General features: G+C 31.1%; 2 protein-coding genes and 1 long non-coding RNA gene across 3 annotated transcripts; 1 reads left to right on the top strand and 2 right to left on the bottom strand.

Annotated features, from left to right (window-relative positions):
* Nucleotides 1-5,801: 5,801 nt before the first annotated feature.
* Nucleotides 5,802-6,431, top strand: LOC112525656. The gene is made up of 2 exons (XR_003070437.1): nt 5,802-5,903; nt 6,162-6,431. It is a non-coding gene; the product is annotated as an uncharacterized LOC112525656 (long non-coding RNA).
* Nucleotides 6,432-6,886: 455 nt separating this feature from the next.
* LOC112525655 (cytochrome P450 CYP72A219-like) lies at nt 6,887-8,706 on the bottom strand. Its single transcript, XM_025135874.1, has 4 exons — nt 8,433-8,706; nt 8,131-8,348; nt 7,799-8,043; nt 6,887-7,701 (listed from the first exon to the last, which is right to left on the bottom strand). Exons 1-4 carry the CDS (start codon nt 8,704-8,706, stop codon nt 6,891-6,893), a joined length of 1,548 nt encoding a protein of 515 aa, XP_024991642.1. The 3' UTR covers nt 6,887-6,890.
* Nucleotides 8,707-12,057: 3,351 nt separating this feature from the next.
* On the bottom strand, nt 12,058-14,470 carry LOC112525654 (cytochrome P450 CYP72A219-like). Its single transcript, XM_025135872.1, has 4 exons — nt 14,197-14,470; nt 13,861-14,078; nt 13,059-13,303; nt 12,058-12,979 (listed from the first exon to the last, which is right to left on the bottom strand). The coding sequence occupies exons 1-4, from the start codon at nt 14,468-14,470 to the stop codon at nt 12,166-12,168; spliced, it is 1,551 nt and encodes a 516-aa protein (XP_024991640.1). The 3' UTR covers nt 12,058-12,165.
* Nucleotides 14,471-14,485: the final 15 nt, after the last annotated feature.

A 14,485-nucleotide genomic window follows, 5' to 3' on the forward strand; every position in this document is an offset into this window, starting at 1 on the left:
ACTCTCATATCATTAATTGGAAGTTACAAAATCAAAAAATCTCATTATTTTTATTAATTTATTTTTGTTAATGTAAGAACCATAAGAACACACACACACATGAATCATTGTGTCAAATACGAACAAAAGTTGACATACATATGAACTTAGACTGTATAGTATTTATGAACACAATATGAATATAATAAGAACAGTTGTTACACGAAAGTAAATAAATAAAAAAACAGGTATGAACACAATATGAACAGTTTGTGAACAATAGTTCCTTCATTATGAACACATTCAGAAGCAAGCCAATGTTGAGATATGCAGATAGTGTACATATGAACACAATATGAACAGTTTGTGAATAATAGTTCCTTCATTATGAAYACATTCAGGAGCAAGCCAATGTTGAGATATGCAGMTAGTGTACATATGAACACAATATGAACAGTTTGTGAATAATAGTTCCTTCATTATGAAHACATTCAGGAGCAAKCCAATGTTGAGATATGCAGCTAGTGTACATATGAACACAATATGAACAGTTTGTGAATAATAGTTCCTTCATTAYGAAWACATTCAGGAGCAATCCAATGTTGAGATATGCAGCTAGTGTATATATGAACACAATATGAACACTTGTGAACAATTCTTTAACAATTACATATGAATTCGAATTCCGATTATAGTCGTAGACGATTTTAACCTTTTCATTCTCATTGTTGTTGATCTGTTTTCCAATAGGTTTATCCATATTATTCGGACGATATCGAAATCTTTACAATCGAAAATTTTTAACAATTACAAAATCAATATCATTATGGATAGAATAAATCGAAATTACAAAACATGAACACGTATAAAAAACTATCAATATTACATAATTATCAATTATTGAGATTTTTATATTTGTAACTCCCAATTAATGATTTGGGAGTTACATAAATGACAAATTACTTAATTACCCTTGTTATTAATATACGAGTTATATGTGAACCTAAAGAAAAGATGGAATATGATTGGTTGAGTTTGGTTAACAAAGTTAACACAAAAATCTTGGTTAGTATTTTAAGCAACCCCTATATATATATATATATATAAAAGGAGGTTTAGGGCAAAACTCTAAAAAAACAAAAAAAAACTAGAAAATAGTTTATTAGCCATCAGATTAGATTATCTAATGTATATGATTACGATGGAGGTTACAACATTATTTTATAAATTAAAAAAGTTAACCCCTTTTTTATTCCCAAAAAAAAGAAAATAAACAAAATTTGAGCGAAATAAATTACACCAAAAAATGATCATATTTTGCTTGATAATTTGACATGCATATTGATATATTTTTTTCATCTGTTTTTTCATGTGGTTCCATTTTATTAGCGTTTTCCCTGACAGACCCTATATATATAGACGAAGGGATCGTGTGAGAATATGAGCTAACATGAGAAACGTAAAAGATCTGATCCTTGATCACCTTAATCTCACCCCCACCCATGAATTGCGCTTATCACACGAATTGATTTGATGCATTTGTGTTCACCCCATTAGTGTTGAGAATCAGTTAGATTGATCCAAGAGTGAAGATCATTTTTCACACTTCTCACGATAACTTCCATTCTCACCGGAATTCAACCATTATATATATAATCATAGGTTCATTTGAGAAGTGGTAAATATTTGAGAATTAGAGAAGTGATCATAATCTTTCATCCGATCAATATTTGCGGCTTTGACTGTAAAGCACAGAATAATTGCTCGCATGGTACATGAAAGATAAATGGATAGTTTCGTAACTTTTACAAATAAACGACAACACATGTCCATATGTGAACCAATGTGATTCGCATATGAATTATATGTTCATATGTGAACCTGTGTAATTCTCATATGAACTAATTAACTGATTCACATATGAACAATGAGTTCACATATGCACTTGTTTGTTGCCTATTTATAAAAGTTACGAAATCACTCCTCTATTTTTCACTTACAAGTCAAAACCGCAAATCTTGACTAGTTATGATCACTTTTATACTTCTTAAATACTTACCATTTGTTAAATAAAGATTCCTTATATATATACATATGTGTTTTTAATTTGATTGGGCAACGACTCTAGAATTAGATTACACTCAAGATTTTATGTGGCAAAGGAATTTAACTTAATCAAATGTCAATTGTTATTTATAATTAGAGTGAACTACGGATTTGGTCCCTATGGTATGTAACGAATTATGATTAACGTCTCTAAACTCGGTTTGTGATGATTTTGATCGTTGTGGTTGTCGTTTTTCCATGCCTATGGTCCCTGTCACTAACATAATTTGTTAGTCCGTTAACCCAAGAATAAAAAGACCAAAATACCTTTCTTTTTATCATTTTTAAAAAGTATAGAACACAGATTCAAAAACGAAAATAATATGAAATATGTTAATGGACTAATGAATTCTATTAGTGACAGGGACCATAGGCATGAAAAAATGACAACCACATGGACCAAATCATAATGAACAGAGTTTAAGGACGTTAGTCATAATTTTTTGCATATCACAAGGACTAAATGCGTAATTCACTCTTATAATCTATAATATATTATAAAGTATTTGACAAAAACTCTTAAAAACTATTTTTATGCATTAAGTACTGTTTATTGATGCATATTACTTAAAATTCAAGATTACAAGTAATTATTTGTATGTACAACTTATTAAAGCTCATGTTTGAATTCGTGTAACTAGCTGTTGAAAAAATAATCAAATACTTGATATGTATCTCATTTTAAATATAAAAAAATCTAAAATATATTTAGAATAATTATTGGATTTTAACAAAATACTAAATATTATCTCTATATAAAACTTATATTATTAAACCAAAAATAAATGACTTCATTATTAAATCTAAATTAAATTATAATAAAAAATAGAATTAAAGAAATTACACACAAAAAACAAGAACTTTTAAATATTTAATTTTATACTAAAATCGATACATTTTTTTTCCAAAATTTTATAATACTTTCAAATTTATATTTTATTCAAAAAAATAAAACAATATTGTTTTTTCAGTACCATATAAATTCGTATTATAATATCGACGGAGACATAATAAAATGAAACATTAAAATTGAAATGCATCTCACTGTATTGCACGAGTACCCTTCTAATTATTTTTAATATTTATCGATGAAGTCTTTTTCAAATTAATTAATTAATTAAACAAACGTCAAGCTTGCCGACACTATTAAACTCTTGTGATTGAGCATAATTTAAGCCAACGGTTGTATCTAAAAGGGCTTTATGCGTGCCCCACATCTTCATTTAATTATTATTATAAAAATAACGCCTTTTAAAAAAATTTAACTGATTGATTAACAATAATTAATGGTGTAGAAGTTATCTTCAAGTTTGTTCCCGTTTGTTGCTAGCGGATTTGGATCCCACAAGCACCAATCTTGAAACTCATGTTTGTTTATTTATGCTGTTTTCGGCATTACTGAAAAGCCAAATACATTAGCAGACAATCCTTTTACATTGTTTGAAATCTATCGACATTAGAACATCATTTCTTGGATCAACGGCCTTGATCACATACTATTCGGGATAATCATATTTGGTCTAACGGTAGATAGAATTGCACTATGAAAATTTTATCCTTATATGGCAGAAAGAATTTGGTACATATATTTGGAACGACTTCTATAATATTCTTCTCTGATTTAATACGTTTATAGACTTTATATTTATTTCTGACAAAATTCTAACATTTAGAACAGTTAAATGAATAAAACTAATATAAAATTGGATAAAAAATGCAAATTAAGGGTACATGGGCCATGGGAACAAATACAAGATATACCTAAGGTTGCAATCCACCTTCACTTATGCTTTGTCTTTCCTTTTTCATGTATTCCCTTTTCAATGATCCTAACTTATGCCATATTTCTCTCAAAAAAGTCTCATTTTTTGACTTTGACAAGTCCAACATAATCACTTTTGGTACCTAGAAACCGAAATCATGTGATATGCTCAGTAGGCCTGTATACGAACTCTCACATCTAATTTGCTTAGTAGGCCTGTATACGAACTCTCACATCTGATTAGCTTAGTAGGCCTGTATACGAACTCTCACATCTGATTAGCATATTCACATTCATAATCTAATCATCGCGAATTAAAAATCGTATCTTCGTATTGCTTAGTAAAATATAAGAACACATCAGTAGATGAAGATTAAATGTTTCATTTTTTTCAGGTTCAACTTTTAGGGTTTTTTGTTTTGAAACAAAAAGGCATGAAAAGCTTAATCCGATGCCTCAATAATTTATCCAAATTGGGGTCCTCAGGATTTATTTTTTTATTGATTAGTTATTACTTTTGGCTTATCTATGAATATTGTACCACCTACCATTTGTATTGACCTACCATTGACATATACGTGTTTTTGCCGACTGTTGAAATGGGCATATTGTTACTTCTCATCATCATGACAAAGCATTGGCTGTTGTATGTCTGACATCTAATTTAGTGGTTTTTTTTCCTTCTATTATGACATGTACTGATAAAATTGTATAATGTGAATAATAAATATATGATGATTTATCCAATTCAGCTATTCCAACTACTGCTTAAAAATTAAGCCAAAACAAACACTGCTTAAAAACTTAGCAAATAAGCTGAAAAAACAAACAGGTTTATACAGTTAATTTAGGTTGTATAATGTTGCCTAATATGATCATCTACCCATCGTAACAAGCACATGTTTTGATATTTACAAACTTCTAATAATCTTGATTATTTGTGTGTCAATCCAACCATTAACAATTAAAATTACCATATGTATTTGTTGTTATAATCAGAATATCATTTTTTTTATAAAGAAAAGACTATAATTTGTAACAACGAACCAATTATTAACATAAAATAAAATAACGTGCTACTTTTTAAGGGGTCATTTATTGTGATCATCATCATTTATTTTATCGGATGATTTTTTTCTAGCCATAAAAATGGATTGTTGGTAAGCATAATGGACAAGAGTCTTCTCTCGTTCACTTACCGGTAAGATTCTCGGTCCTCGTCATGTTCTCTCAATAACATAGGTCAATAAATGTTTACACGATAAACATTTGGTTATTAGTTTAAAGTTTGCCTTGAAACAAAATAGGAAAAGTTTAGAAAACTCAACGACCTTTTCCATTTCAATGTTTCGTTTTATTTTTTATCCATGTCGATATAATACAATTTTATGTGGTTTTTGAGAAAGCGATAATGTTTTTATTTTTGAATAAAATATAAATTTGAAAATATCATATAAAATTTACAAAAAATATATCAATATTAGTATCAAATTATCTAATTAAAAGTTCTTGTTTGTTTATTTTTTTTAATTCAAAATTTTTATTATAATTTAATTTAACGTAACGAATTAACTTAATTTCGGTTTAATAATATCTTTTTATAAAGATAATAATTAAGTATTTTGTTAGAACTCAATAATTATCCTAATTATATTTTATATTTTTTATATTTTAAAATGAGATGTTTATCCTCTATTTGATTATGTTTATCCGCAGTTAGTTACACGAATTCAAACGTAGAGCTTTAATAAGTTGTACTTATGTATAATTTATTTGTAATCTTGAATTTTAAGTAATATGCATTGATAAATAGTACTTTATAAATAAAAAAATATTTTTAAGAGTTTTTGTTAAATTCTTTATAATATAGTATAGTTACGAGAATAATTTTTTCCATTTAAAAATGTAGTTAACAACTTAATGAGGAAACGACATTGGGTTTTAAACTTTTCCCAACAAAATGAAGCCCAATTTCTTATTCCAATGGATTTTGGACCCAATCTCGTTTACTGCGAAAGAAACGGATGCACTGGTTCAAACGACGCTTTTGAAGAATGTGAGCGAAACCATGCCTGGGAAAAACTCAAATTTCATGCAAGTCTTTGTTCATCTCAATCATATGATCAAGATTCAAGAATTCGCATTATACAATTTAAATCGAAACCACACTCTGCTTTCATGTTTACTCTATCATATCATAAAATCCCACAAAAAAATATTTATTTGACTGAATGGTTTCTTATCAAATCTTTTGCATTTCTGCTCGAGATCTTGATGATGGGGTTTGATTTGAGTTTGTCTTTCCGAAATGCAGATTACACACGCTTACATTTCCTACAGCTTTTGCGTCAGCAGGCAAACCGGTCCTTATCAGTGGCGACTTGAACAACTGTGCTCAATACCATTGCACCAGGTTTGAAACCTCCGCTGATATGGCTTTGTGTTAGCTGGTTTTGGTTTTTATATAAAGCTTTTCTTGAATTTTTGGTCGCTAGCATTGGTGCCCATGAACTGTTTGTTATAATGTCAAAAAGAGTTACTTTTGTGATTTTTGGTCTATGATGTCATATGGATTAATTAAGCCAAAGTAGGGATTAATTAAGCAAGTAATGCTGAACATGGAGCACATTATCATTATCATGCTACAAAAACTTGAACAATGTAAATTAAATGAGCCAAATGACATCAAATTTTTATCTTTACAATGGGTAAGCGTTCTTGACCTTCTTCGATTAGGATTTCGTTTATATCTTGTTAGAATTTGTTTTAAGTACACTGATTCATGGCATCTCACTTGTTCATGCTCTCCATGATGTTCTATTAACTGCGGTCGACCATTGCTCATTCATACTACATGTCATTGTGTCTGCAATTTTATGTAAAAATATAGTGTCGGATTTTCATTTTTAATCAGGAACATGTTTACGGTATAAGTTTACATGCCACTGCATTGCGCAGATACACAACTAGGTTATTAAATAATAAAACAGTTTTTAACCTTTGGATATACCATGTATTCGAAGAAGTTGCTATGAAATGCAAATTATGAGATTCTACTTAGAATCAAGTGAGCACCAAACTGGGGTGGAAGAGTGAACACAGGGAAAGGCGAATGTTTATACGACGGAGAGAGCTCACACGAGAACCGTTGCAGAATTGTTGCTATTGCTGCTTTTGCTTCTGCCATTGCAAAGTTTTGTCCAATGCAAACACGAGGACCGCTAGTGAATGGGAAAAAAGCCGATCCTTTGCCCTTTGTTGCATTCGAAACTCCTTCTGAGAACCTTTTGGGGTTGAACTCGGCTGCATCTCCACCCCATATTTCATGATCATGATGTATATGAATAATTGGTAAAGTTATGTAGACACCCGATGGTATCATCATGTTTCCCAGCCTTGTCTCTTTGGTTGTTGCCCGTATAACCATGACCACCGGTGGGTATAATCTAAGAACCTCGTTTAGTATCATTGTTAAAATCTTGAGGTGTTTCAGACCTTCAAAATCAAGTTTTCCGGTACCAAAAACTTGCAGGATTTCTTGTCGAGCTTGGGTTTGCCATTCTTGATGCAAGCTCAAACAGACCATAGTCCAAACGATCAAATTGGAGGTTGTTTCAGATCCAGCGATGTAAAATAGCTTGCATTCTTCGATCACGTCATCCATACTCATCCCGGCTCCATCTTCTTCGATCTCTTTCGAATTTGATTCGAGTAAAATTCCAAGTAAGTCATCACAACCACCTTCCGGTCCCATCTTGATTTCTTTCTTTCGCTTGTCAATGATATCCTTTAGCACCGATTGCATCTCCTTGTGGTTTTTGTTAAACTTTTTGTTTGCGCTCGTAGGTATAAACCTACAATTTTTTCCAAACGAATTCGCAACACATCCGTTGAACACATAGACATAATATGACGTCCTGTAAACCCGGTCTTTTTACAGTGAGTTTTTACCTTCTTCCTGGAACGAACAGTAAAAACAGCATTTGGAAAACGAGATCGATTTGTTCCTTCTGGATTCCAAATATCTTCTTTCCTTTTTCGTAGCAGCTACCAAATGCCGTTCGTGAAATCACATCACCGGCTAAATTATCGACATACGGCCATACGTCCACTTCAGTGGAACCCGTTGCGGCAGTTAGCAGCTCCCATTTTTGCACCATATCACTACAACTCGAGCAGATAGCCGGGAACATGATCTATGCACATATGAATAATGAATCCATATGTTGGTTTAGATTTTGAACATGAAAATGATGGGATTAAAAGACACTAGCTATTCTAACCTTGAGATTTTGAAGATGAAAAGCTGGATTGATTATTTTGCGATGTTTGATCCATTTGTGACCCTCGGAAACCAGAAGTCCGCCAATGAAGCTATCTCGAAATGGCTTGGGATGTGGCTTTGGAAAATCGTTGGGTTTCGATAATATCTCCTTTATGAGGTCCGGATCCCAGATATATATCCTTGGGTTCGGCCCCACCCATAAAAACGATTTTTTACCTGTCAACCACCAATCCACAAGACATTTAGACATTTTTGACATCCGGTTTTTATCTGAAACAGCAATTGAGATTAAGAAATTACCATATTTAGTGATGATATGATGATCAAAGGGAAGAATGTATGAAGTTATATCATGGGTGATTGGAAGGTGCTTTGATCTAGCTTCATTCACCATGGTTGCAAACTCGTTAATGTCACCTGTTAGCAGGTTATATGAATTCCCTTTATACCCTTCATCTCTCAGCCACTTCTCTAGCTTCTTTGGCTTCAACCATACCCAGTTGACTAATTTCCATCCCCATCTCACTATCACAGCTATAACAATGGCGATTACAACTTTACCCCATGCTTCCATCTTTAATGAAGATAAGAGTATGATCACCAGCCGCTGACCTTTATAACAATGGTGATCACAACCATCTTCCTTGTTTTAATCTTTATCTATGTCTGTGATTGATGGATCCATTTCATTAATTTTTTTATCGGGATTGAGTCTTTATCCGTTACTAACAAATTGTAGTTTGACACCAACTTTTTTCGGTTTGTAGCAGCTTCAAGTTGTACATAAGTTCTGTTTAAATTTTGAACGACATTTTGATTTGGAAGCAATACATATTATATGTAAGGGTTTTTTATTGCAACGAATAAAACTTACAAACATTCACATACATAAACAAAAAATGGGTGATACAAAACTTAAATATCAATAACTATGCTTTATAGTTAATTAATTTAATCGTGTTGTAATTCTTTCAGAAGATTTTCGATCATTATTCTTGTTTTTTTTGTCTTTAATAATAGTTTTACATTGTTTTTTTTAGCAATATTTGGTCATTGACCTAATTTTATTTTTAGAGGGTTTGAATATTTTGAATTTTTGTAATCGATGATTTTAATGTTTGAAATTGATAAAGATTTGTTGAAAATAGATCTTTTTGATGGTATAAACGAAATATGGTTGAATTTTTTTAATAATGTTATTTTTTCTATTCAATTGAAAATATGTGTTTTTATTATTTACGAGTGGAATTTTAATTTTTAAATATTATAATTATTGATGTAATGTCATCATTTCAGATTTATTTTTAGTTTTAAATATAACAGTTGATATTTATTGAGACACATCGTTCAGCAAACTAGTTATTTTAATATTGATCAGAAGGGTATTCGTGTAATGCATCTAAATACATTTTTATTTTAATATTTTGTTTTACTTTCTATCCATGTCGATATAATACTATTTAATGTGGTTTTGAAAAAATAATAATGTTTTATTTTTGAAAAAATATAAATTTGAAAATATCATATAAAATTTACAAAAAATATATCAATATTAGCATCAAATTAACTATTTAAAAGTTCTTGTTTGTGTATTTTTTTTAATTCAAAATTTTTATTATAACTTAATTTAACGTAACAAAGTAACTTAATTTAGGTTTAATAATATATTTTTTTATAAAGAAAATAATTGAATATTCTGTTAGAACTCAATAATTATCCAAATTATATTTTAGATTTTTTATATTTTAAAATGAGATGTGTATCATCTATTTGATTATGTTTATCTGCAGTTGGTTACACAAATTCAAACATAAAACTTTAATAAATTGTACTTATGCACAATTTACTTGTAATCTTGAATTTTAAGTAAAATTTATCAATAAACAGTACTTCATGCATAAAGAATGGCTTTTAAGAGTTTTTGTCAAATGATGTATAATATAGTATAAATAAGAAAAAAATCTAAAAAAAAAATATAATGAACTTTAGTGTTTGAAATAGTTAAGTTTTTGGATAAAACCTTGGAACAAATAAGCCCTTGATATTTTAAAACCTACTAAATAACTTCTTGAACTTTTTAAAACCTGTTAGATACATCATTATGATCTATACAACTAGTTAATGTGGTAAAATAATAAAAAATTCTGAAAAAAAACCCAATGGATTTTCATATTTTAAACGATCAAGTCTCTATACATTTTTTGAAGTAAAAAGATACTTACATATATATCAATGAACACTAGCGACGAATTTTAATTAGTTATGTATTTAGTTAAATTTTTATCGTTAATCCGTCAGTAATTTAATCAAATTATTTTTTATTTTTTTAATTTGAAAAATCACCAACGAAATATATTTTGTTTTTTAATTAAAATAAATTTTATCAGTAATTCTTTTTTTCTTTTTTTAATTTAAAAAATCATATATGAAATATATNACCCAGTTGAGTAATTTCCATCCCCATCTCACAATGACAGCTATAACAATGGCGATTACAACTTTACCCCATGTTTCCATCTTTAATGAAGATAGAGTATGATCACCAGCAATGGTGATTACTCCATTTGATAAGTTTTTATAGGGATTGAGTTTTAAAATTATATATCGTCTGGTAGTCAATTAGAACTCCATTCATTACCGTTGACCTTTTATAGAGATGTCGATTATAAATTTATTTTCTTACATTATTCTTGTTTTTTATTTAATCTAAACATTAATTATTCACTTGAAACTTTATTTTTTCATATTAAATTTGTCTTTTTCTTCTAATTTTTAAAAGGTTGTAAATTATTCATAATTAAAACAAATTTCATCAATAATCTTTTCTAAATGTAATTATTTTTTTTATAAATATAAATACTTTTTTGATATATTTATTTCATTTTATAGATATAATTTTTTTTTGGTTCAAAAATATTTAGGGACGTAATTGTTCTAAATATGAAAATCCATTGATTTTTTTTTTCCAGGTTTTTTTCAATTATTTTATCACATTAACCAGTTTTATAGGTCATAAGAATGTATCAAATAGTTTTTAAAAAATCTAAAGAGTTGTTTAACAGGTTTTGGGTCGTCCAAGAACTTATTTGTTCCAAAAAATTGTCATTCCAAATATTAAAGTCCATTAATTTTTTTTAGACTTTTTCCTAGTAACAAACATGATTGAGTGGAAATCACATAATTATGCATCTTAGATTTAATGTTATTATCTCATAACTGGTTTTAACATCTTGTATTTGTAATGTATCCTTTATTTTGTAAGCTTTCTTTTATCCTTCGTACATATCAATGAGACTATGAATTGAGATCCTTGTCTCATATTCGATCAATTTATCAATTGTTACAATTAGACGTGTACAAAATATTGCATAATTCATACATACGACATCAAACAACGTGATTTAGAACTTTCACAGTATGATCTCTATTCTGTATTTATTAACAGTAACTAATAAATATTACTCCAAGTTTCTTTGCCTAATGCTTAGTAGATTATAAGAATACATCAATCGATGAAGATTAAACATTTCATCTTTTTCCGCTTCAACTTTTAGGGTCTTTTAAGAATCAAAAAAGATATATGGAGATCATCCTTGTGCCTCGATCGTTTTTTCCAAATTGGGTTCCTCAAGATGCATCTTTTTATTGATTAGTTATTACTTTTGTCTTATCTATGAATATTGTGTACCACCTACCATTTCTATCGACCCATCGTTGACATGTATGTGTTTTTGCCAATAGTTTGAAATTGACATATTGTTACCTCTCATCATCATGACAAAAGCAGTGGCCTTTCATGTTTAGCATCTAGCTTAGGTTGTTTACAAAATACTTACCTTGGTAAGCATTTACTATTTCAATTACCTTACCGAGTGAATATAACAAAGACCAAGAATCTTACGTAGTAAGAGGGAACACAAGGATCTAGAGTTTTAGCCGATTGCACGGATAGACAACTAAGTTATTAAATAATAAAACAGCTTTTCACCTTTGGATACACCATGTATTTGAAGAAATTGCTATGAAATGCAAATTATGAGATTCTACTTAGAATCAAGTGAGCACCAAACTGGGGTGGAAGAGTGAACACAGGGAAAGGAGAATGTTTGTAGGATGCAGAAAGCTCACACGAGAACCGTTGTAGAATTGTTGCTATTGCTGCTTTTGCTTCCGTCATCGCAAAGTTTTGTCCAATGCAAACACGAGGACCGCTAGTGAACGGAAAAAAACAACCTGACCCTTTGCCCTTTGTTGCATTCGAAACTCCTTCTGAGAACCTTTCGGGTTTGAACTCGGCTGCATCTTCACCCCATATTTCACGATCRTGATGTATAWGCATAATAGGTAAAGTTAAGTGCACACCCGATGGTATCGTCATGTTTCCCAGCTTCGTATCCTTGGTTGTAGCCCGTACARCMATGACTRCCGGTGGGTATAATCTGAGAACCTCATTTAGTATCATTGTTAAAATCTTGAGGTGTTTCAKACCTTCAAAATCAAGTTTTCYGGTACCGAAAWATTCCAAGATTTCTTGTCGAGCTTGGAYTTGCCATTCTTGATGCAAACTCAAACAGACCATAGTCCAAACSATCAAATTGGAGGTTGTTTCGGATCCAGCGATGTAAAATAGCTTGCATTCTTCGATCACATCRTCCATACYCATTCCAACTCCATCTTCTTCGATCTCTTTCGAATTTGATTCGAGTAAAATTCCGAGTAAGTCTTCACAGCCACCTTCTGATCCCATCTCGATTKCTTTCTTCCTCTTGTYGATGATACCCTTCAGCATCGATCGAAGCGCTTTGCGGTTTTCGTTAAACTTTTTGTTTGTGGTGGTGGGTATAAACCTACATTTTTCTAAAGAAATTAACGAAATCTGTACATCCGACTAATGTTAAAAGATCAGTAGATCACCGTTGTTGTTACCTCCTGCCAGGAAGAAAAAGTATAAACAGCATTTGGAATACAAGATCCATTTGTTCCTTCTGGATTCTGAATATYTTCTTTCCTTCTTCGTAGCAGCTGCCAAATGCCGTTCGTGAAATCACRTCACCGGCTAAATTATCGATATACGGCCATACATCCACCTCGGTGGGACCCTTTGCGGCAATTAGAGTCTCCCATTTGTGGACCATATCATTACAACTCGAGCAGATAGCAGGGAACATGATCTACGCACATAAGAATCCATAAATTGCCTTAGATTTTGAACATGAAAATGACGGAATTAAGAGACACGAGCTTGTTGGTGATTCATCAATCATCTGGTGTAACTGTGATTTACTTGGGATCAGACTAGGCGACAAGGAAAACACAATGTGAGTTAGGACTTAGGAGATACAGAGTGCACACTCACAAATGTTGCTCATATCACCTTAGATCGTCATACAGCATAGGTCAAAGGGAGTACTTGGGAATTCTAAGTTTCTGGACATTCTGAATGAAATTCAGAAGGATTCAGAGGGTTAGAAACTTGGTGTTTTGGAGACCAAGTATGGATTTCTGATTCAAAAGCTTTCGGTTAACAAGGGTTTTGACTCAGAAGCTTCTGGTTAAGAACGGTTCTGACTCAGAGCTTCTGAGCATATACGATCCAAGAAGGGTTTTGACTCAGAAACTTAGTGTTTTGAAGACCAAGTATATGTATTTGGAAAGTGCAATACATATACGATCCAAGAACTATCCAAGTGATTGTAACCACAAAACCCAGCTTTCAACATATTCTAACCTTGAGATTTTGAAGATGAAAAGCGGGATTAATTATTTTGCGATGTTTGATCCATTTGTGACCCTCGGAAACCAGAACTCCGCCGATGATGCTATCTCGAAATGGCTCAGGATGAGGCTTCTGAAACTCATCGGGTTTTGATAATATCTCYTTGATGAGGTCTAGATCCCAGATGTACATCCTTGGGTTTGGCCCCAACCAGAAAAATGATTTTTTACCTGTCAACCACCAATCTTACAGTCAGTACATATAGAGATTTTGGACCTGATTTTGTTGCAGTGTCTGATYACCAATCAGATTATAATYAAGGAATAGCAATTGAGATTATAGAATTACCATATTTGGTGATGATATGATGATCAAAGGGAAGAATATATGAAGTTATATCATGGGTGATTGGAAGTGGTTTTGATCTAGCTTCATTCACCATTGTTGCAAWCTSTTTMAKGTCACCYRTTAGCAGRTTATASGAATTCCCTTTATACCCTTCATCTCTCAGCCACTTCTCTAGCTTCTTTGGGTTCAACCATACCCAGTTGAGTAATTTCCATCCCCATCTCACAATGACAGCTATAACAATGGCGATTACAACTTTACCCCATGTTTCCATCTTTAATGAAGATAG

The sequence above is a fragment of the Cynara cardunculus genome, assembly GCF_001531365.2.
Source record: "Cynara cardunculus var. scolymus isolate 2C chromosome LG 13, CcrdV1, whole genome shotgun sequence".
NCBI classification, from domain to species: Eukaryota; Viridiplantae; Streptophyta; class Magnoliopsida; order Asterales; family Asteraceae; genus Cynara; species Cynara cardunculus.

What these genes read in the sequence shown, in the direction of transcription:
- LOC112525655 (XM_025135874.1), bottom strand. Translation starts at nt 8,706, where the DNA reads ATGGAAGCATGGGGTAAAGTTGTAATCGCCATTGTTATAGCTGTGATA. An exon ending in TTCATCTTCAAAATCTCAAG is followed by an intron (nt 8,044 to 8,130) that starts GTTAGAATAGCT and finishes ATATGTGCATAG; the next exon opens with ATCATGTTCCCGGCTATCTG. An exon ending in CTGTTCGTTCCAGGAAGAAG is followed by an intron (nt 7,702 to 7,798) that starts GTAAAAACTCAC and finishes AAAAAATTGTAG; the next exon opens with GTTTATACCTACGAGCGCAA.